We start from the raw sequence: 25047 nt of genomic DNA, 5'->3' as shown, positions 1-25047 counted from the left end.
AGTGATTCTTACTAACTGGAACCACTAACAGAATGTATAACACTTCCCTCCTAGGTAACTTACATAAGCACATCTACAACTCCGTCCTACCATGCTCCTTCACCTTGAGTCAGTGTCACAGCCGTATTTTTTACTTAGCTGTCCTGGCTTCAGCAGTAGCAGTCATTTTTCTCCTTCTTAGTAGCTGGAGCAGTGCTGTGATTTTGACTTTTAGCCTGGGAACAGTGCTGATAACACCAATGTTTTTAGTTGTTGCTAAGTAATGTTTACTCTGATCAAGGACTTTCTGAGTCTCATGCTCTGCCACGGAGGAGGGGAAGATGGGAGGAAGCAGAGACAGGACACCCTACCCAAACTAACCAAAGAGGTATTCCATACCACAGCACATCATGCCCACCATATAAACTGGGGGCAGTTATCCAGAAGGGCAGGATCACTGCTGGGGTCGGGCTGGGTATCAGTCGGTGGGTGGTGAGCAGTTGTATTCTCTTTCCTTGTTATTTCCCTTATCATTATTATTGGTGGCAGCAGTAGTAGTTTGTGTTATACCTTAGTTACTGGACTGTTCTTATCTCAACCTGTGAGAGTTACATTCTTTCTATTCTCCCCGTCCCTCCAGGAGCAGTGGGAGAAAGGGGAGGAGTGAGAGAGAGACTGCGTGGCTGAGTTTAAACCATGACATTAGCTTTATAATATTTTTTCTGTAAGTCAACAACCTTCTTTGTAGACCCAAGATTATTCATATAACTGAGCAAAACCAGTTATGATTATCTGCAGCCCAACTGCCTGGTAATTAAAAATAAAGACCAAAAAACCCAAACCCTATTGTGTTTTCTAAACACTGCAACAACTGCTTTTTTAGTATCTACCTGTGAATATCTACTTCCAAATACTCCAAGTGAATTCATATGTGAAGTCAGATACTGACAGTACCAATACAAGTACATACACTGGCAGTATTACATCAGTATTTCATAATATTAAAACACTTTGTCACAAACATTTCTTGGACTTTGACTTTAAAAATATGGCCAAAGGATTTATTTCTAAATTTCAGAACAGGTGCTGAATTATTCTCAACAGGTAAACAGCAGAAAGCAAGCTATATGCCAATAATCTGAATTCCACAAGTGGTGAATAAGTATGCTTTTATGTGCACAAAATACATCAACAACATACCTTTTCACAAATTCTTCTGTTTCCACCCAGTTGTTTCATAAGGTTCTCTAATTTTCATTCTTAATGCTAATTTTGTGTCTAAAGAAAAAAGACCTTTTGATCTCAAGGCAATTATTTGGCTGTTAAATATTTAATTGCAGATCAACATGATGTTTATTTTGTGCCCCTATTCAATATGAAATGATATAAGGCAGCAATGTGAATTCATATTAGACAGATGAATTTCAGTAATTCAGAGTTCTCAACAGAAAGGCCAAGGAACTTCCCAGTAAAATAGAAAAAATATACTTTGGCTCTGAAAAAAATTAAACAGAAGTCTTTTATTTTTGCCACTTAATGAAATCTGGAAAAATCCCTTGTGGTTTTCATGTCTGACATCTCAATTTTGACAATTATGAAAGCCTTCTGCAGTCTCCACTTACAGACTAAAATAATACAGCTTTCCTTTCAAATCAGTCATGTTAAAAATACTTGGCAAACTCTTTTAAGAGGTTAAATATCAAGCCAATTTAAGAACTGTGATGAGTTTTGACCCATTTTCAAACGTTTACAATGTCTAGCAAATTTCTTCCTTTGCTCCCATTCACACTACCTCACCTTTGCAAGGCAGAAGCAAGCCATCATTCTCACTCGGTAGAAACACTGTTCCTGTTCTAGTATATCAGTCAGTGCAAGACGTGATGCTGGAGTGGGGAACTTTTCCAGTGCCAAAATAGCTTCTTCTTGTGCAACCACATCTCTCTCATATCGAAGCTGATACTGCCACATGAAATCAGACTGTTCAAATTCTACCTTCCTCAGTACTGACATATCAGGGTCTATTCTTATCCAGAGCAAAGGGGAATCAGCACTAAGAAAAACATGAAAAACATTAATAGCTTAGAACATTTCAAAACTGTAGAAATTCCATAGATGTATTAACTTGTTACAAGTTATTACATAAATATTTAGATTCAAAGAACCAAAAAACTAATCTAACTTAGAGGGGACTTCTGAAAGTCACCTTTACTGATCTCCTGCTTTCAGGATAGCAATTCTGTAGCCTCCAAGGGCAACCTGTCCAAGCCTCTAATACTTCGAAGTGGATACAGTGGTTTAGTATTTTTAACCTACAAATCTGAGTTCATGGTAAACTACTGTACGATCTCAATATATTTAATGCTATATCCTCAAACACCATAACTTTCTTAAGTGAGCAGCACTCCTACAGTTTAAGACTACAAAAAAAACCAAAGAAAAGCTGGTGGCAAACACCAGTATTTTTAATATATTTTTTAAATCGATAAATATGAAAGTGTTTTACAAACACACACATGATGGGATACTGAAGCTGACAAGGGATAACCATGCGAATGCACAAAACTGCCCAGCCAAATAGTAAAATTTAAAGAATCAACAGAGACGATTCAGGTTTTAGACCTACAGATAAAATTACTTAATTGTATTCCACCCAAACAAACATTTTATACTTTAGTATTCAAACAGCACCATGACAGCGGAAGTAATTTATGGGAGCAACAAGCACTAACTATGTAATAAAGTCTCTTACTCAGTTTTTCACATTAAATTGATAACAACAAAATACAGACATAGAATTAGGAGAGTTTGGAATAGCGAAAAAAGCATCACTGTAAATATAATGTGTGTTTATGTATACATCTGTAGAATATATAGAATTAATGTGAAGATAGTAGCTAGAGAAGAAAGGAGAGTGAAAAGTTCAAACACAGGACTTAGAAGAGTAAAAAAGAATAAACACTATCATATACGCTTGGAAGAGTCCAAACTGGACAAAAGAATGACAGTACTGGAGATTAGGTTATCAGATAAGTAACACAAGTGACTTGCATTAAATCCTATACCACTTGAAAGGTAGTTCCAAGATTATTCTTGAAGGCTCAACTTAGTGTAATGCAATGGCTACCTGAACATAACCAATATTTATGGTAACTGCTCTTAAATATAATTAAAAGACTATTTTACATATGCCAACTATCATATAGAAATTATAACAATAACTTGCCCAATGTAAATATCACTTATTATTTCTCATCATATTTCAGATGAGGTTAAATTTACAACAATCTCCAGCACTTTTAAGGTGACAAGCAATCAATCCTTCTTCAAAGACACACTATTAGTTTTCAAGAGCAGATAATTTACTTCCCTCAGCCAGAAAACAAGGTACCAACACCTTCAGTACTTCTGAGAACATCAGTGGTTCAAACTCTAGGAGGGTAAAGGAGGTTGAGCAAGAATCTGCTTCCCAAGTGCTAAACAATTCCAACCGAAATTAATGCCAGTATGAATTATAGTTACAAAGCATTTTATCACCTATTTTCAACCTAAAAGTATTCTTTTGTAATTAACCACAGATTTCAGGAACTTATGTGCCTTAGTGTCAGTTAAATGGTCTTCACTGAAGTTCAACAAAAATTGCTTGCTCTTTGTTTCAAGCAAATTCTTATTTACATTTTACCTATAAAGCCAGCAGAAAGGTATTAGATATATCTATGAAAGAATCAAGTAATTATATCACCTTATTACACCCAAGTTAATATTAAAAATCTGATTATAGCAGTTAATCCATACATTTACACTTCGCCAACATTTTCCCAGCTACAGAAGAAATGTCTCAAAGGCAAAGAAATGTGGCGTAGTCTTGAAATTTGCCAGTCATATAATGAAGTACATTACTATAAAGCCCTTAAAAATAGCATGCTTTAGACAAGGCAAACACGGCTCAGACTAACACTGAGGAACGCTAACAAGCTCCAACTTACTCCATAGCAGAAAGGTCCATGTCCACCTCTTCTCCATTCATCAGTGGAATCTTTTTCTTCTTATTTCTATTTAAAAAGAAAAAAATAGAAGTAAGTATTAATTACTATACTAGCAAACATATCTTTAGAAATGGAACTTAAGCCTGCAAAAGTTCTCTCTGTATTTCCCCACACTGAAAAATAATGCTCTCTCCAGCAAAAATATTCACAAAGTTGAGCTGTGCATCAGTTTTATTCAAATAATAATCACCAACATTTTAAATTGGCTTAAACTTGACTCCCATTAATTTTTCTAATTACATGTAAGCATACAACTTTGAGAAGCAGACATTAAAGTAGTTATTTAAATTAATAAGGAAGTTGAAAGAAACTATTTGGGAAGTGTGTTACTTTTCTTGCTCATTAGGTTTAGTAAACAGCCCTGGCACTACTAACAGAAAAGGTAAACTATACAAGTGCTCCTTGCATATATCTTCACTTGAAGTACTCCTCTGTCTCACATTAATCTTCTAATTTGTCTTTCCCATTCAGAGGCATTTTTATTTTGATTAATGAGAGTATTTATTTAATTTGTTCTATATAAATAAGTTCTTTAGGAAACTTTAATAAAAATACTTATAATTCAGAATTGCATATAAAATGGAAGGTTACTTGTTCATAAACAGTAGTAAATTCCATTTTCTTGCTTTACTTCACAGGCAAATCTTATTCAGTAAGATTAATAAAACATAAACACAAAATATAAAAAAACATATACTGACCTTCAAATTCACTACATGTTTTCATACATTTATATTAAAAATATTTGCAGTTTGTATTTTTGTTCTTACCTTCTGCTTTTAGAATGGCAAGGTATATCATGTTTAAGACTGTTTTCTTCAATCTGCAATGTATGGTTGAATGATCCATCAAGTTCCTGCACTGTCACTTTAAGAGGACCCTTCAAGTTCATGAGATTTTGTTATTAACATTAAAATTATGCTTATTAATGTATGTATCATACTTGCATGTGTAGGTAAAATATGGAAAATGGACCTTACCACATATTTCTGAGTCCCAGGAGATGTGTAGTCTTGTTTTATTTCCAACTCCAATACATTCCGTTTTCTATTAAATGCAAAGCTACCATAAAATTTTACCACTCCGCTCTGATCCCTATTTAGTAGTATAGGAATTCTAGTTGCACAATGCAATAGTTATAAACCAACAGAATGTTTTCACTCTTTACATTTCCTTTATGCTTCTTTATTCCTACAATTTCCCATCTCAAGAAAAACAGGAAATTAAAATACTGATGTTAATTAATGAACTTTTAAAGATTTTTTTTTCCTTACACAGTTCTCTAACATACAATCATGTATGTGCATTATTAACTTTTTTCCAAGCTATCGTCTTTTGGCTAGACACCTCAGACTGGCTCTGTTCACGGTGGCTGCCTTCATAAAGGTCTGTGACTTTGTTATGAAGTACAGCTTCAGACATTTTTAGTGGTTTCTTTAGCACAGCGTTTAAACTCAGCACCAACACAAGTACTTAACAGCATAAAATGGTACTATTTACGAGTAATACGATATTCTCCCTAATGATACAATGACCTGCTGTGGTCTTACAAGAAAATCTACTATCACAGGTTGCAACAGTGTTTGAGGCATGGTAGGGAGACTGAAACCATAGAATTAAACACCAGTTACAGTTAGCAGGACCAGGCCTGGGGCCGAAGTCCAGAAAAGCTGAAAAGTCCCAAAATCTGAGCTACAAGTCTTCCTTGATTACAGAACAAGATTCACCAGCTCAGACAGTAATGCTAGCATCTAGGTATAGCTGCAGTGTGAATATATGCACGTAGAGAACTCCTATCCTCCTCAAGTACTTGGCACAGCTACACATGGAAATTAAGAGTATGCAGATAAAACACTAACTTCTCATACTAGTTCATAAATATTAATTATGCAGTGGGTTTTAGTTAGATACTGTGTTGCATGAACATTAAGTCTGCCTAAATAAATAATGTCTAAATACTAATACCTACTTCTACTTTCTGTAAGAACAGCAAGGTATGGTTCTAGTTTGCAATCACATTAATTAAAACTACCAGTTAAACCTGTTAAATGGAACAAATTCAAATTAACCCCTATATCAATCCAAAATAAGAAACCCTATTTCTTGACTAATACCACTTAAATTTGAAAAATCAACACACAGAGCTTTAAACTGTAATCTTAACACAAGCTACCAAGCTATTAAATATCAGTGTATTTTAAGCTATCAGCCTGAGCTTTAGGTTTACTTATTTCATGGTGATTTACTGGAAATCACATCTTAAAATGCACCAGACTATAGCATTTTCCATGTCAGACTTCAGCATATTTCTATGGGCAGTGTCCTCTGGAATCTCTTTAGTATAATTTGGCCTTAAATTCCAGCAGAGTTCTTGTGCTTCTTTCAAAGTAGAACCTAAAATCATGAAATACCTTCAAGTAAAGAACATGTGAAAAAACCCCAGCATTCTCTAATTGACTGTGAAAGGAGTGTGAACCATATATATCTAATTCAAAGAATAACGAACCTAACTGCTTTAAGCAAATATATTTCATACCTTTCCTCACATTCCTTTAATAGTGCCAATTAAAAACCAAATTCATTCTCCATATTAACAATCCAGACCAAGAATAAAAAGGATACACCCACTGCTTTATTAAAGGTTGGATGTCTTTGCCAGAGACATTTGAGATAGATTTCAAAAACCCAGATGTGGAAACCAACATCTGACTCCACATGTGTGACTGGAACTTCTGAGATGAAGCAGTGCTGGCCAGACTCAACAACTTGTTGAAAACCTAAAATGATAAAAAGCTATTACTTTCACAAATACTTTAATATATAAAATATGCTTTTCTGTTTAGTTGCAGATGAATTGCAACTAAAGGCCAAAAAACTCATTCTTTGATAACTGACCTCAAAAGAAGTCTTTCAAAATAAAGACATTTAAGAAAATTATTTGCTTGACCATATCAGAAATTCTGATTTGCCAACACAAATGTATTTTTCTTTATGGCAAAGCACCCATGATCCTGAGAAAGCTCTGAAACCCCAGCTTCTGAACATACCAGATCCCCGACTAGATCTGCTTTTTAGAAATAAGAGAGTCATCGGGTTCTCTATTTTGCTATTCCTTTTTAAATATTGCAAAAAAATAATTCAGATTTATGTAAGGAAAGCTTTAAGAAAGGTGCATCTGCTGAGAACTACTTAAAATAGCTTTTACCACAGGCGCATACAAGTTTTCCTTAAAAAAACCCAAAACATGGCATTTCACGAAACATATATAATAAAGAAGAAAAACCTAAAACTCTACAGAAGTTTCTCATTTCAGAATAAAACTACAATTTGCTATTCAACCACTTCTTCTAATATAAAGATCAGTGCTCTTTCTAGCACTGAAAATTTATACAATGGAGAGAGCAAAAGCTGTATGCATTAAGAATTTCATTATCTATAATTTGGTTAGACTAGCTCACATCAACACCAGTTAGGGGCAGTAAAACAGGTCCTCAGTGTTAACAACCGATCGCAATCACTGAAAGCAACCTTAATATTAAAGAGGATATGTAATATATAAGAAGTATTGCAAGTTATGAGTAATAACAATAGCTAACCCATCCTAACACAAATGACCTACATTTTGTTTGTTCTCTCCTGCTAAAACTGAAAATACAAATTGAATACTATAATCTGTGCTGTTCCACCTTACACTTCACTTAATGAATACAAATGCAACTAAAGGCAAAAGCAATATATTCCACATAATCATTTAAATACCTACCTGCAACATGAACTCCATGCTAATCCTGTTCTCAATCAGTCTCATAACAAGATGTGCTTTACATTGGAACATCGTGTAATACTCCCAGGACAATGTATGAGGGTGTTTGATAGAAAAATGTAAATGTGATGCAGGGCTGAAAAATAATAATAAAAAAGCAGCTCTATTTTGCATTTTATGGAATGAAACTTTAAATATATCTTAGTAACCAAGATTATAGCTGCAACAACTATTTAGGATCTCTTCTTCTGCTTTAAAGTTATAAATTATGACATGCTTAAAACAGCCACACACTTTACATTCTGTGTGACACAGGTGTATGCACATGGCATACAGCCAGTGCTGAACAGAGAATAATGGCACATAATACATGCTATGCATTATTGGAAAGACAATGATAGCAGTAGCAACCTGAGCAAGGAAGTTTAGCAAGAAATTTGAGTCCAGAAATTAATCATAAATTGACATTACGAGAAGAGGGTAGATTTAGATTAGATACTAGGGAGAAATTCTTTACTGTGAGGGTGGTGAGGTCCTGGCACAGGTTTCCACAGAGAAGCTGTGGCTGCCCCATCCCTGCCAGTGTTCAAGGCCAGGCTGGATGGAGTTTGGAGCAATCTGATCTAGTGGAAGGTGTCCCTGCCCATGGCAGGCGAGTTGGAAAGAGATGATCTTGAAGGTCCTTTCCAGCACAAACCATTCTGTGATTCCCCCTGCTTCACTTCCATTAAAAGTGACTGTATGTGAAGAATATCTTATATTTAAATTAATAATTGTTGCAATTAAAGTAAACAGACTTTCACGTGAAGAGAAAAGGAATTGGTTTCTATTTTAGCAGCGAATTTTTGCTTTCAATACTTTGGCAAACTGCTGTCTTCTAAATCAGATAACATGCCAAGGAAGACTAGGCAGAGCACCGTGTTACAAGCTGCCACACTGTAACTTGAACTATCTGTGGTGCTTCTTCAGACATATCTTTCATGTCTGTAAGCAAAATATTTTAAATGGTTTAAGCTCATTTCATGTCAAAAGACAAAAAATGCTGAAACCCTAAAACTTTTAAAAACAGAACTGATTTCTGGATTCTGCACAAAAAGCCTTAATTTTGATAAGCTTTCATTTTCTTTACCAAGTTTGACATTTCAGAACACAAGCATTACGACCTACAGGTTATTTCCAAGCAGAAAAGCAGCTGTGATACAGAAATTCTTGAGAAAAATAAGACCTTCCTCCCTTCAATTATTTGAGAAATGGAGATAACTACAAGTTTGACTTCATTTTACTGATAAACCAAGTCTGTGGCTTTTTCTTTTTGATGTGCTATGGTATTTTCATCTAGTTCTTTTCAAAAGGAATTTGAGTTTTCCATTAATGAATAACAAACATCTGCAGAAAATGGACCCGCACCATGTCAGGTGAACTTCTTAGTGTGAATCCAGACATATTTCATGCTGGTTGGTGGAGAATCACAAATTGATCACTGTGACATAGAAAACGCTACCTTCTTAAAATTTCTCAGCTCAGGACTGGATTTTTCCCTGTGATTCTCACTTATAGATAACACAACTGAACCATTTCCAGATGGACCAGACACCTGATTTGTCCAAAGACTTTAGAAGAACACACTACAAGACAGAAGGAAATAATTCACAGATTGTAATGATCAAAGATAAGCACCATAAGCCTGATCTGTCATGCCAGCTACCTCACAAGGACTCTGGTCTTCCAGAACCTTCAAAGACCCATTAAGCTTTTTAAACTCTGACCAATTTTTCAATGCAGTTGAAAGACCTATGGCAGTAAGAACTGTTCTACCAGGACAGAACCACCACTTAGTTGCTTATCTGCAGCTCTTAAGATCTCACAGAACCAGCACTTAGTAGCTTATCTGCAGCACTTAAGATCTCAGGAGATGGCAAGAACCAAGGTAGCTGGAACACCTTGATGTTTTTTTCCATCTTTCTATTTACTGTAAGAATCACTTAACTTTACTCATGAATGTCCATTTAAACACCTTAAGACGATAAAAAAAAGTACTTCTAAATTTAATCAAGTACTACCCTGCTTAGGTATAACAGGTATATGAATAAGAAGGTACTTGGGTTTACTTCTTGCTGTTTCTAGTCGATAGGCAAGTGCTAAAGTTCTCCTTATCCTAATTGTCCTGTTATTTTGGATACTTCTCTGTTCCAAGGTAGAGATGGTTTAGCAACCATAAAAGAATTGAACTGCAATGAGGAAATGGAGGTTGTGGCTCAGACGTTATATAATAATTTGGTCTCAGTATAAAAACTATTTATCCAGCTTCAAATTATACAGTTGATTGACTCTGGTAAAATTCTTTTGTTAAAATTCACAACCAAGCCAGGACCCACATTCTTAGCCTTCTTAAACTGACTAAGTGTTGACTGATCTTGGTACTGGTTACATTATTTAAGTGCAAATCAAAACTTGAGACAAGTTTGCATTTGACCATTACATTTTGCAGCTTATTCAATATTAATATATTTCTTCCAATTCTATTTTTCTTCAATCACTATACTTCTGAAAGTTTTATTGAAATGAGAATTAAAATTAGCAACGTGGACCTAGAAACTTTATCAAAGTGAAAAGTGAACTAGCTCTTCCATGGAAATTCCTAATGCTCATGCTCTCAGACATAATCTTCTCGTTCAACATGAAACTCTCAATATGCTACTTTCATTTAAAATATATCTATATAAATTTCTTGAGCTTTGCAATTTTACGCAGGGGTGGTACCAGCACGAAGACAGAAGAGAACCAAAATCTGAGAGGGAAGAACACAAAATGAAAATATAACACAAAAACTTTTTCTAAAGCTTTCATCCTTACAGCAAAGAGTTAACATGCAGTTTCATCTCTTTCTTTCTCCCAAGGTCTGGGATTTTTTCTTTTGAAGTGCTCTGGAGAGCAGTGGTTTTGTTTCACCAGACTGGAACAGGAAGGATTTGTAAGACTGTGTTTTGCACAGAAGTTAAGTCATGTGTCTAAAAGTTTCTTTAATCCCAATGATTTATTTCTGTATCCTAATTCTAATTTAATTGAAAAAATAGGTTAGTAATTACCCTATTTCTTTCTTCATATGACTATTAATTGGGACTGCTGTAATTCAAATACACTTGGCAGGAAACCGTAACACAAAAACCAGAGCAAGGAAATGCAAAAATATATATGGGTGAGAAAGGCTGTAGACATCAACATGAAAATGCTTCCCCTAAATATAAATAACTTCCTAGAGTCAGGAACATGCACTTAATTTACATATAAGGGAACTTTGTAATCTGTAAGAAACAGCATATTGTAATTCATAGTTAAGTGATGTTATGCTTATTATTAACAAAACATAATACAATGAAGTAGTGAAATAGCTGTAGGAACACAGAGCATTTAACAGCGATACATCACAAATTTAAGAGCATTAGAAAAGGATTTTGTGAAATGTGTCCAATTTTAGAATACATATAATAAAACCAATAAATTTAGCAGTTACAAAAAGATTTTAAGTGAACTTCCTTTTTTAAACGTGCTCTTTTTCTCTAGTTTCATCTGATCCTATTAATGTGAATTTAGTTTCTCTGTATAGGGAAGTACGTTGCCAAGTTGTAATGCTGCAAATTAAAAAGTCTGCCAAGAACTAATTCAAATTCAGTTGTACTCCAAATTTTCCTTAAAAAACCCCAAACAACAGAAGATGACATCACCAACAGGGTGCCCTAATGACTGCTGCTGGCTATAACTTGCTTCTCAGAAGTAAATGTAACAAAAGCATCAAGGTTCTTGGTCTGCTTCACTACTTGCAAGAACACGTCATGAGCTATATCAAGATCCATCATGAGCAGACAAACAAAACTGAGTAATAGCTTGGCACGGATACACATACACAAGATGTATCTGTGATTGCCAGCACCAAGAAAACATGGTAGTTGTTGAGGATTCACCTGGCTGGGAAACCAGACAATATATCCCGTTCCTGGTTTGAGAAAACAATTTATTCTCTTTCATATCTCAAAAAGAGATCACTGTTCAGATTTAAATGAGTCAATTGCATATTCATTCAGTTCTAAATCCAGATTTTTAATTTTAAATTAACAAAATCTGTATTTGCACACACATATATACAAAAGAACCACTGCTGCAGACAATTTTGGTTGTATTTTCATAATACAAGGGCTTCTGCAGCAGTAAAGACATAAGAAATTTACTTATTCTCCCACCCCACTTACACATGCTCAACCTCACAGTGTTGCACATGCTGCTCAGGAGCTTCCAAAGAGAAACCCTTTGTGTGGCTTTGTCATAACTGGATTAAATTTAGCCAAGAAAAGAAAAACCCAGCAAATGGTTGTTGTTGAAATCTGGATCAACTTACCGATCAGATTTCTAGTAATACTTTTCTACCTCCAGCGGTTCACATACTACTCAGTGAGTAGTACGTATCACAAGAGGTTAAGGGGAAAATTCCTAAACTAGCATTACTGAATGCTACAGTTATCGGTGAAAATACAAATCCAGCCAGTTCACAGTTACCAATGGTACTTCACAGATGGCTGATCTAATACTTCTTTCTCCAACTGATTAAGAAATTAGGATAAGATTGCAAGATGGTAAATGAAAGCAAAAAGAAAAAAGAGCAAAGAAAAAGGAAATTGATGGTACTGTAAAAAGCCTAAAGATTACAGACTACGCCAGAAACAGGTCAAAATTCTGGCTCCATATTCCCTCATTCTCTTACTCTTAAGTAGCTGCATAAAAGCTTTAAAAACATTCATTATATTTCATTCCCTTCAAGATTTAAAGTGAAAGAAAAATAAAGCAAACGTAATACAATATATCCAAGATGTACTTTATGAGACTGGTAGTACATGCCCTGGGAAACTGAGTATCTTCAGCCTTTGGCCTTTTGTTACACAACACACTGAAGATATATATTAATGGCCCTATAAAAATAGACCCTGTAATGACTTGTGGCTTAAATAAACATACTTGTCTTTCTCTTTTCCTCCTCCGAATATTGGATGCAGTAAAACTCCACCAGTCTTCAGTTCATATGCCACTATTTGATCTAGCTCCTAAAAAATACAACATACACAAGCAAGCATGACTTTGAAAAGTAGATAAAACATTTAAAGAAGAAAAAGTAGATAAATCATTTAAAGGAAAGTTCTTCATGTCATTGTTTAAGCCATACCTCCTAACTAAACTTGTTTACAAACACAAAGAGCATTTTAAAAATCAGGGATGTTCCTCAGGATGGCAAATAGTAAACTAGTAGAAATTAGCAGTTAATACTTGTTCTGGGTCTGGATTGTGGATCAACCCCCAACAGTATTTAACAACATTATACTTTAAGAGTATTCTTGTTCAATAAGTAAATTATTTTTGATCAAAAGAAATAAAGGTGATCACCATTTCCTTGCAGTGGAAAGTAATACTGGGTATACCTACACAGTGGACAGCAGCCTATAGCAGTTCACCTTGACCCATGCCGAAGCCAGACAGAAGCCAGCTTTTAACTGGAACGAGTCTTAATTTTACATGAACACTTCAAGGCAGGATGTTCGCATAATTCACTATCACCCAACAGCTAATATGGTTTTTGAATCAAACTAGATCAGCATGAGCACAGGGGGAGGGAACTGATGGCTACCTGCAACCCAGTGTTAGTCACTGAATTCCCAAACCTTGATACATATCAGTATTTACTGATTCATATCAAATTTACACTTTTGATATATTGGTAAAACATTCAAAGCAGTAACAGCAGAACTGGAGACTGCAACAGTAACACCTCTTCGTTACGTGTGGAAGCACTTAGCTAACTCATATGGAAGAACATGAGCAATTAATATCCAGAAGCAATTTCTGCTGCAAGCAGCAGTGAACTCTCAAAATAGATGTTCTCCCAGTTCTGCTGCTCTCTAAAGCACCAACACCTTTAGTACAGACAGCATATGATTGCTGAGCTGAATATGCATCAGGCAGATAAGGATATGGTATTGAGACCCAATGTGTGTCAGGGATGTAAATGGAGCCCATGGAGTTAGGAATCTAGATTTTGGAATAGGAAGAGAATATGATGAAGGGAAGAAGATATACATCTTTCTGTGTATTAATGTTACTGGCAAAAAATGAGGAGTCACTGCTGCTAGCACTAGAAATTACATGTCTCAGAGCATTAAATTTGGAAATTCAAGATACAGACAGACATTTCTTCTCCAAAACCAGAAATCCCTTCAACAGGGGTCTTTTACTGTTTCATTATTTAATTTAGCACTTAAATACATATTAAAAGATACCTGATCCACTACTGATACAAGCTAACAATGGAGCCCCCTTCAGAGCTTTACGGGTGTACATCACAGTATAACAAATCCATCAAATACATCTCCTTATTAATCCCATATTCTAGGTATTTACAAAGTACTTTATTATTTTTTCTTTCTGTTTTTGCACAAAAGCCCAAATAACAAGAGCAAAACTACTTGCACAGAGAGACAATGAACATTATTCATAAAGCAGAGAGAAACATTTTAGTTAGTATGCTTGGTGGTTTTTCTTGCAGCAAGTAGTATCTCAGTTCTAAGTTTTGTCACTACTAAACATGTCTTTAGATTGCAATGCAAAACTATATTTATTACATTCTGGTTTTATAGTGCATCTTTTCTTTAATGTAAAATGTCTGAAAGATGTAGAAAATAGTACTATTATATTATTACCTGTTTAATCCAATGGCGATACTCATTAACACCAAAGGTTTTTTTCATCCAAAGGCCATAAATATAACCAGAGATTCCCTTTAGCACCCATTCATCTGACCTATAATAAGAAAGAAGCATGAATTACAGCACTTCAGAAGGTATTTTGTAAGGGATGGTATTTTTGACCAGCTCAAAATAGCCACAAATTTCAGTGAGTTATATAACTTCTCTAAGTCAATAGGAGTCTGATGAGCTGTGAACCAATTTATGGAACTTGGCACCTGGATGGGACCGATAAAACTGAAAAGCCAGTGAAAACTAAACTTCTACCACAGAAGCCCAGGTTAAAATACAAAACCAAACTATTTTAGCTGAAATAGTAACAATAAAACCATAAAAATGGACAATAAAGTTAAAACAACTGCTAATCTATATGATCTAATTTGTTAACAAACATATCAATGCAATGTAGATTTGGTCAGCAAGTAGACAAAATACCTATCTCACAATTTGGTGAACATCCATTTAGACACCTCTTCTGAAAGAGTTATGTTCAGAGAAAAGTAAGAACAAAGCCTACAAAATGATCATGAACTAGAAATCTAACCATAAGAATGACACATGATGATGTCACCTATAATGAAGTGCATAGACATAAAAAGAAGAGTCATTATGACGGAGAAAAAATTGGCTTCACCATGGAAGGAGGCTAGAAATAAGGAGAGCAAAATAAACAGTATAAACATCAATTTAAAAACATGTTGGTTGATTTTTTATTTAAGCCAAGGATACTCTGGGACATACACTTTTGCCATGAAATAAAAGTTCCTGATACAAAGCAAAAGGCTTTAAAATAAATACTGGCCAGAACTCCAAGAGGCAGCGGAAGCGGATTTTCTGGGAGATGTACCTATAGGCAGCTTACTACCACAGTGAATTTGCCCATTTTACACTAATTTCTGCATTACCCCCCCAGACTTCTTCACAATTAGTTTTGTGCCCACAAGTACTTCCTAGGCAAGCTACACTTCACCCAAAATATGACAGAAATTTACTGATGATACAAAAGATTCTCCCTTCTAAAACTTCCAGGTGCCAAAGCACACTACAGCATTCAGTAGCAATAATTTCTGAACAAAGACAAGCTCAGTCTCTGTCTTTAGAACCTTTATATCTCACATTCTCTCTTCAAACAGAAAAACAAACAAAAAAAGAAACCACCAACCACCTAACCTCATGGATTTTCATTTATTGAGTTGGCTTAATTATTTTTCATGTTTTCTTCTTCTACAGTTACTGTTTCATTTTCCCTTCTGATAAAATGCAACATGCGAATTAAAACTGGAGTTTCCCAGATTTTCCCAATTTTCTAGTGAGTTCAATAGTAAAATACTTACCAGGACATTCTGGATATAAAACATCCAAAGAACTGCTGGGCCAGGGCCTGTGCTAAGCATCTCCTTGTCAGTGGAGTTTCATCTATAATCATTGCGCTGTGCAAGAGATTTGTGCTGGAGTCCCGTAAAAAGAAAATAGCACAATATGATCACCAGCTCCAAAGAAACAAAATAGAGACTTTGCTTTAACAGCCAAAACAAATGAAGTAATTCCTTCACTGGTTTTCCAATGAGATAGTAACATCTTTTTGTAATACCCTTAATCCAGGCAGATCTCCTGCTATTATCATCTACATACAACTCTCTGTGTAGTAGTTTGTTTTAACAGGTGAAATTCCTTTGCATTCCTGGTACTCTACTCCAGCTGAAGAAAAAATAAAACTTAATCAAACTTCTTCACTTTTCTTAAATATTTCATACATAGTTTTTCCAATTCAGAAAGAAAACCACTGCCAATTTTTTCTTGAAGAAGATACAAATCCAACATCTTTGTAACAAACAAAATCAGAAATAGTGTTAAAAGTCTGTAATGTCAAAAACTCCTCAGCCTCTTCAAACTAAAGAACCCAAAACTCAGGCTACCAAAATAATAAGAGCTTCACATATTTCTCAATACTTTTGGATCGAGAGCTTCTGGGCTTTTGGATTTAAGAAGGTGCGATTTTCTCAAATACTAACCTGAAAATACTCATGGATGCATAAGCAGCTACTTCAACATAAGCTTCGTCTATAAAAACAGTCTTGAAACAGGAGTACGGATAGCGGCAGGTAAGAATCTCCTCATAAAACTCAAACACCTCATGAAGGTATGATGTGGTATGTTTGAGCAATGGGAGAAGTTGTGGTAAGCAAAAGTGAGTCACCTACAAGCAAAGGAAAATTTGGTACAAGACTGACAACTATATTTAAATCCATAAATATCAAGTATATTACCTAACAGCAAAAAATACCTGAACAAACAGAATTCCAAACCTACCCTAAACAGGAGGAGAAAAAAACCCCCAACCAAACAAAAACCCACAAACCCTCCCCCCCAAAGACAACAGAAATCTAGCTGCTATATATTTCACAGAAAAAAAAAGTACTTTCAAGCTGTGATAATGACTATCTATGACAGAAAAGTGCACCAGGATATTGTGAGAGCAACACCACGAAAATAATCTTAACAGACAACACATGATAACAATGTCTACCCAGAGGTGTGTATCATTTAAGAAATATGTGACATTTCTCTTTCATTTCGCAATCCAACATCTTTTAGAGATAATATTTTTCTTTTAGGCAGTAAAGAATCAGCTATTTTCAAATGAGTCAAGCAGTGCTACTGTTTAAAAGACTTGTTGCGTCTAAAACTGCAAATAACCTTTGATATTACTGTGTTTTCCACAGACTTATGATGTAGCCAATGATATTGCTTCAACAGTGACATGGGAACAAAGTTGAGACTGTACAGTTCAAGAAGTATCATCCAAGAGATCTCTATAGAAGTCAAACTGCACAAATTTATCATCTTGGGTTTTTCAAATAACAACTGATATTTTTAAAGTTATTACCCTTCACAAGTGAGTATGTCCCACCAATAAAAGTCAACAGAACACCATTCTGAGGACGAAAATCTGATTCTTGCCTTTGGATCAAGGAAAACATAGCTATTTACTGGTATATTCCTACCATATTTTCAGAGGAAGAATATACAGGCCAGTCTTTATGCTAAATTGGTACCTTTATCTGCCTGCCAAGTCCATCCTTACCCAATCTGAAACTACAGATGTAAATATAAATGGGTGGATTTCAACATTATGGCAACAATCTGTTAAGAATGAAAACTCAATGTCAAATTCAGCTCAGAAAACTACTCAAATGTGTAGCAAACATTTTAATCTACTACCAGCAACAGGATTGGTTTAAAGCTATTTTGAGAAAAATGCTTTTACCAACTCCAGCCAAACTAGCCCATAAATTTGGGCATAAGTGGAATTATTGCTGATTCAAAGGCTTTACTTTAAGATAAATTTAAATACAGACATTACAAGACAAGTTTACCATATAATTGTATTCATAGAGTTCGTATCTAGACATACGAACATTTGACCAATACATACTGGATGCAATAAAAACAATCACTAATTAGTTACAAAGAAAAAACAAGGCCTCTATGAAAATTATTACCTCATGCATATATGGATCAACAAGGATTTCAAAGGGTCCTATTGCCAAGGAGATGTTAGAAGCTGCAGTTGGAATAGTCAGCATGTAATGAAAAGTCTTCTTTCTCATATCATGGGTATATACAGTTTCCACCAAGTCTCCATTTGAAACAGCCACCATTGCAGCATCTACAGTATACTCAAGTTTCCAGGTACACAACTCAGAATATGAATCAACACAAGGAAACCAAAATCTAGGGAAGTCAAGATTGGTGAAAAATGGTTAACAATTATACTTAACAATAATACTCTCTTTTTCACAGCTGATTTTTCTCTCAAGTTCCAAACTATATTCTTAAATACTCTGAATCATAGAATCACAAAATAGTTAGGGCTGGAAAGGACCTTAAGATCATCTAGTTCCTACCCCCCTGCCATAGGCAGGTACACCTCCCACTAAACCATGTCACCCAAGGCTCTGTCCAACCTGGCCTTGAAAACCTGACTCCCACTGTATATCCATTTTATAAATAATTACAAGTTTCTTTGCCATTACTTCCTGCAGAGCTAGAAAGACTAGAAATCCTAATTACTAATCATTTAGATGCTACTTCACATCCTTTCAAGCTTCTTTTGAAAACAAATTAAGTTTTACTATGTTTCAAACTTACAAGAATTCAAAGAAATTATTTGCATTTCCTACACTTTGAGATTAAATAGGAAATACAGTCTAACATTCAAAAACAGTTTTCTTACCTTGTAGAATTTTGATAACCACATGAAAAGACATGAGCCCCTCTTTCTGCCATGCTGCCCTCCATGTTGGGTACCACAAAATGAAGGCCTCCTTTTGGCTGGTCCAAAGAAAAGTTTATATGCACCTTCAGAACTTTTAACTCTGCAACACCAAGAACAAAATGGGAGTAAACATATACATATTACATGTAATGTATTTCAGAATAATCATTTAGGTTTGGACTCTTGCTCTTTCAAGATTATGTGTTTTCTTCATAGAATCAGCAACCCATTCCAGTGCCTCACCACCCTAACAGTAAAGAACTTCTTCCTTATATCCAATCTAAACTTCTGCTGTTTAAGTTTCAACCAGTTACCCCTTGTCCTATCACTACAGTCCCTAATGAGTTCTCACAGACCTTCAGGTCCACTTACAAAACACAGCTCAAAAGCTTACAAAACTAAGACCTCTTAAGCTTTAACTTACAGGATATGAATTGAAAAGAGTTTTTATTAAGTAATAAAAACTGCAACTGCAGTTACAGTTCATCTTCCAACTCCCCATTAATAAAGAATTGATTATACCATACCCATGACCTCCTTTGTACCTTGCTGAAATAATTTTTCTACAAAAAAAACTGCATGTAATAGGCACATTCTTAAAATACATGTTATTGTCATTTGCAGTTTCTTAAAACCTCTTATTATAGTTTAAAATTTTCCTGTAACTTAAGTGTCTTTGCTTTGGTTTAGTTTCACAGAAATCTCACCTATGAATAGACTGGCAAGAAAAATCAAGCCTATGGTAAAATTTATCCAACAAGTCTCAACATATTTTGTCACTAAGCTTTAAAAAGAAAAATTATACCTGTTTGAATATTTTCCCTTCTAGGCTTGGAAGTAAGGCAACAGGAACTTAAAGCAAAGTTAAAATAAACAAGTGTCTTTCCCATTAAGGTGTATCTGACAACATTGTGTGAGTCAGCTTCATGATACAGTTGTTATTCTCTCACAGGTCGCACAAATGCATGGGAAAACCTGATACAATGATGTAAGAAAACAAAAAACTAACAAAATCCATGTAAGAAAAAGTCAACACTGAAGACTGATTTATTAAAGCACCTACTTGTTTCAGGATCCAGTGTACCAGTTTACAAAACAGGCTACTTTTCTCTACCAAATCAATTTAAAAATGACTGTTCTTCAAAGTGAGATGGGGAAAAAATAATATAGTTTGGTTGTTTTTTTTAAATACATATACAGACATATCCTTGTAAATTATTTTCTTGTTGGATCATATAAATTGTAAACAACTTCAATATCACAAGTTACCAAGTCAGTATACCCCATTACAGCTACTTCCTCATGTATACTTTTGGGCTTGTGATCACTCAAGAGTGTAGAGTGTTGAGAAACCTTGCAACCACTTCTCTACATTACTCAGAAGCATTACGGTATTTTTCAAGCTTCAACTCACCTCATCAGTGAGGAAAAAGGAAACATCATGTCACAAAACAATGTAATGTTACTTCTGTTTATGTAAATCTTTCTATGCAAACTGGTAGCTAACAACCTTGTGCATCTTAAATTAAGCTTTCAGTATAGTCTTTTTACTTTACCATCAACATGTTTCCACAGCTCTGAGGGAACTTTAATGCAGAGTTCTCCATTTCCAGCATCTGGGTCCACAGCACTGACTGCGGCAGCATAGGCATTGGAAAAATAGTTGAGATTCCTCCTGTCAGAAATACCCAGTTAATTCTTAAAGAACATGCTGAACTACAAAAAACAGCTTTATGATTTCTATACTGAATTTCATGGTGCATGTTCAACCAAGTATTCTGTTTTGGTTTTAAAGGAGTAAAGGGAAAAAGGAGGAGTAAAGATTAGATTTCAAACCCCAGAACTTAAACCCAGGCTCTTACAGAAAAGATCTGTAATCGAAAATCTTAAGCAGTAATAAATTAATAAATTAAATGAGAAAAGCTCAGTGTTATTTTCTTCCCAATAGGAGTAATATTTACAGTTATTGGACTAGAAAACGTTTTTTTATAAATTTTGGATTAAACTTGTATGCTTATTCTAAACATCTGTCTTGAAGACGTTCCTCCTCATATACTGCAGTTTTGCTTTCAAGTTGCTTTTCTAAATGTAGTGAGATTTTAGCCTGGCAACGGTATTCCCTTAGCTTGATGGATAGTAATAGTTCTATGCACTTGTAAATATCACATAATAGATGCTAGAGTTTCAGCCTTAACACAAAAACACAGAAATATGCATTATACTTTTAGTGTAATCAGGTTTGATTCAAGCTACTATATATTAGTTCCTACTTCACTGTGCATTTCATTCCAAAGTCATACCATTACTTCAGTTATGACTTAAATTAATTGCTACCTACCGCATATGTCCACTGTTAAAGTGGTTATGAGCAGGATGATATCTTATTATTTAATATGATTATGTTCAAATGCTGGAGGATGACCAGTCAAGTCCAAAACTAACTCTGCTTTTGCATCTTTACATGATAGCTTTCATATTTTTAAAAAATGGATTGTTAAACCATAGAATATGGGAGTAAAACCTTTCTTAATTTTAACCCTCCAGTACAGAGAGCTTTTCAAAAGCTTCCACAACTGAAGGGAAAGTGTTTGAATTACTCATCACAGTTTTTTCCAGAATTTAGGTATCACTGATTAATCCAAGCAATGTGGAGACAAAGCCACAATCTAGCATAAAGCTACCATAGAATCACAGAATAGTTTGGGTTGGAAGGGACCTTTAATGGCCACCTTCTCCAACCCTCCTGCCATGAGCAAGGACCTCTTCAACTAGATCAGGTTGCTCAAAGCCCTGTCCAGCCAATGTTGCCAGGGATGAGGCATCTACCATGTCTCTGAGCAACTTGTGCCAATGTTTCAACACCCTCTGAGAAAAAATAATTCTTTCATATTTCCAGCCTGAATCTGCCCTCTGGTAGTTTAAAGCCATTTAAATACCCCCTGTCCTATTGATACAGGCCCTGCTACAAAGTCTGTCCACATATTTCTTACAGGTCCCCCTGAAGTGTTGAAAGGCCACAATAAGGCCTCCCTAGAGCCTTCTCTTCTCCAGCCTGAACAAGCTCAGCTCTTTCAGCCTGTCTTCACCAGGGAGGTGCTTCAGCACTCTAATCTTCATGGCCTCCTCTGGACTAACCCCAACACGTCCACGTCCTTCTTACACTGGGGGTCCCAGAGCTGGGTGCAGTACTCCAGGTGGGGTCTCATGAGAGTAGAGGGGCAGGATCACCTTCTTTGACCTCCTGGCCACTCTCATTTGACACAGCCCAGGATACAGTTGGCTTTCTGGGCTATGAGCACACACTGCCGGCTCATGTCCAGCTTTTCATCCACCACTAACCCCAAGTCTTTCTACACAGGGCTGCTCTGAATCCATTCATTCCTCAGCCTGCATTGATACCAGGGCTTGTCCCAACCCAGGTGCAGGATTACTGCACCACAACGGAGTTAAGTTTTGGCTGCAGACTCCACTCTTCCATGGAATCTGAAGTCCACACAAAGCAGACATGATCTCATGTCGGGATTTTGCTTTCATCTAACCATTCTCTGTTCACCACCCACAGAGAAAACAGCATTCAACCCAAATTATAGTACCTTATTTGGAAGACTGAAGGGTAATTAACCATCCTATAAGTCTACGTATGTCAACCACCATGGTTATATTCCTAGCTTTTCACATCTAAAAAACTTTGCTAAAACACTGAAATATATTGAGAACATATTTTCATGCAGTTCTTCATCTTTGGCAACAATAGTGCACAAATTCCCTGGCACCACTACCAAGACTGAGAATGTTAGGAGCAGTAAACTTGTCTACTTTGCTTGGAAGCTTCTGAAAATCGGACGTGAATAGTAAGTAAGAGCATATGAGCATAGAAACACCCAAATCACAAGTTTTAATACATAATAATTTTTTCCCTTCAGCGACGGTTCAAGAACAATTCAAACCAAATTAAACTTCAGCTGATGTGTTGTCTCCCAGTCTCAGCCACACATTCCTACTCCATCACTCATTAAGAGGACCACTGTTCATCCGACCCTGTGGTGATGCAGCTGAAAGTGCCAAATGTCAAGGGGAATGAAAAAAGGGGCTTTTTTTCTTTGTAAACAGCTTTCAGTTGGTTTATTGGTTTAGCTCCCTGATCTGACATACTGAGAGGTCAAAGAAGTGTCGCTACCGAGGCACAGAAGACTATGAGTGGAATCATAACCACTCCAATCAATGCTGCTTTAAGTTGCCTTCAAATGGCATCCTAGGAAGTCAAAAGAAATACTATCAGGAAAATGTTCTTTAAGAAAAGACTGCATGACTAAGAACTAGCTTAGCAATTAAAGACACTGGCAAAAGAAAACAACAGTAACATTCTGTTAGACTGTAAAGCCTCAAAGTTTTTAATTTTAATCTAAATTGGTTCTGAAAATTCACTGTTATTGATAGGGGATCCCTTTCCAATACATCAGTGAAAATTTGTTCCAAATTTGGGGATCACGATGAGCTTGTGGTAACATTTTAAACATCAACAGGTTCATAGACAGGAAAAAGTTATGATTTTACAGCAAAAAAAAAAAAAGGTAGATTCCACAGGGCTTAGTATTTTATGGAAAACAGTCTATTCTGATATTTCTATTTTTGTGAAGTGTTCCAATTCAAATGGGTGATTCATTGTAAAAGGAATCCACTGAAGGCTTAGTACCACAGATTAATTTGTTTCATAGGTTGTACTATTCTCAATAAACTCGATACAGCCATTTTAACAAAAACAGAGTGCATGCCAAAAGTTACAGCCCAAGGAACAAAGATCTATTTTCCTAATGCTAAGTGTAGGTTGATAACAGATAATCTCCAGAGGTCCCTTCCAATCCCAAGCATTCTGTATGCAATGTGATTCATATTTTATCCTGATAGAGATACATTTTATTACCATAATTCACCCAAAACACAGTTAATTACAACTCAAATGGATGCTTGTTGATTGCCTGGAAACTAGCTGCAGCAGTGCTACTGAACTGTCACACAGCCCAAACTTACAGTTGATAAACCACTTTTTTCTTACTGTACTGAACATCAACTTGGCAAAATAAGTTATTTGATCCACATATAATTCATTATTCTTCATTACTTGTATTCATTTGCTATTTTACTGTGCTTCCCAGATACAACTAACACTTGATTTTCAAGTCCAACCCCCAAAATATATGATATAGCATATATCTAGCATATTTTAAATATATATATTTGTATGAAATATGCACACATGTAGGTAATTTATTAATAAGGCAATGATTTAAATCTTCGGCACACTGAAAAAACTAATTTTCATTCTTGCTAAAGGTTAAGGGCTTTGTCATCTCTTTCTTCAAAAGTTCTCTACACTTCTGTTTATTTCTAACAAAGTCCACCATGAATTTACAACCAGATAACATCATACCAGTGGAAATGAAAGCTATTTATTGAAGCACAACATATGCTCAGCCCATCAGTTATTTTTCTATTTTGTGTATATGCTAAAGGCTTGATCATTGATTTCTCAGAATATTGCAAGACATGTCCTGAAGGCTACCACACCTTACTGCTGCTTGTAACTGAAGCAACAAGTATGTTAGTGGATATGAAAACATCTTCATATTTTAATGTTCAAAAACTATAGGCTTAAAGTTCAAAAAGAAAAAATAAAGCTGAACTAGTGAATAAACAAATATAAACTGCCAAAGCTAAAACTACTCTGAATAGAGGACCTACACAGAGGAAACACAGGAAAGCATTATGTGTACATTAGCTACCTATAAACCTATCTTCCTTTACACATGAGTAATAATGTCATGCAATAGCTTCTCAACTGTACACCACAGTTATCACACACACACAAACAGGTGAAGCACATAACCAGTCAACAGCAGGATCATCACAAACTTCACTTACCAGAGATCAAACCACTGCACTGAAACTCCAAACATTTGCTGCAGCTATTTAACAGTTTACAATTTGCCTGTTTTAATGTAAATGGGGCTGAGATACAAGCAATTGTCTCAGTAGTCAGAATACACAGTGGGATTTCTAGATACCAGAGCCCAGAAAAATAAATACCACTTACATTATATTGACAAAATTGAGAATGCAACAATTTACAAGAAAAGAGGGAAGATGAGGAGAACGGAGGCAGCTGGAACATTCAACAGCAGTCCTACACCAAGACCCAAACAG

The 25047-nt window shown here is 35.5% G+C and overlaps 1 protein-coding gene across 3 annotated transcripts in view; it reads right to left on the bottom strand.

Moving 5' to 3' along the window:
• TAF2 (TATA-box binding protein associated factor 2) overlaps positions 1-25047 on the bottom strand; it is a 62002-nt gene that overhangs the window by 30154 nt on the left and 6801 nt on the right. For 2 of the 3 annotated variants that reach the window (XM_034061440.1, XM_034061447.1), the window contains exons 4-16: positions 20403-20521; positions 18805-18946; positions 18071-18302; positions 16580-16764; positions 15902-16015; positions 14523-14622; positions 12790-12875; positions 7786-7921; positions 6645-6799; positions 5003-5117; positions 4793-4902; positions 3963-4028; positions 1777-2029 (exon numbers count right to left, since the gene is read on the bottom strand). In XM_034061440.1, the coding sequence (XP_033917331.1) occupies positions 1777-2029; positions 3963-4028; positions 4793-4902; positions 5003-5117; positions 6645-6799; positions 7786-7921; positions 12790-12875; positions 14523-14622; positions 15902-16015; positions 16580-16764; positions 18071-18302; positions 18805-18946; positions 20403-20521 (1813 nt within the window). The remainder of the gene's footprint in view (positions 1-1776; positions 2030-3962; positions 4029-4792; positions 4903-5002; positions 5118-6644; positions 6800-7785; positions 7922-12789; positions 12876-14522; positions 14623-15901; positions 16016-16579; positions 16765-18070; positions 18303-18804; positions 18947-20402; positions 20522-25047) is intronic. The other variant, XM_034061446.1, reaches the window with a different exon arrangement.

The sequence above is a fragment of the Melopsittacus undulatus genome, chromosome 1 (assembly GCF_012275295.1).
Source record: "Melopsittacus undulatus isolate bMelUnd1 chromosome 1, bMelUnd1.mat.Z, whole genome shotgun sequence".
Classification (NCBI taxonomy): domain Eukaryota; kingdom Metazoa; phylum Chordata; class Aves; order Psittaciformes; family Psittaculidae; genus Melopsittacus; species Melopsittacus undulatus.
The sequence above is the reverse complement of the archived record's forward strand: the minus strand, read 5'-3'. Positions and strand labels throughout refer to the sequence as shown.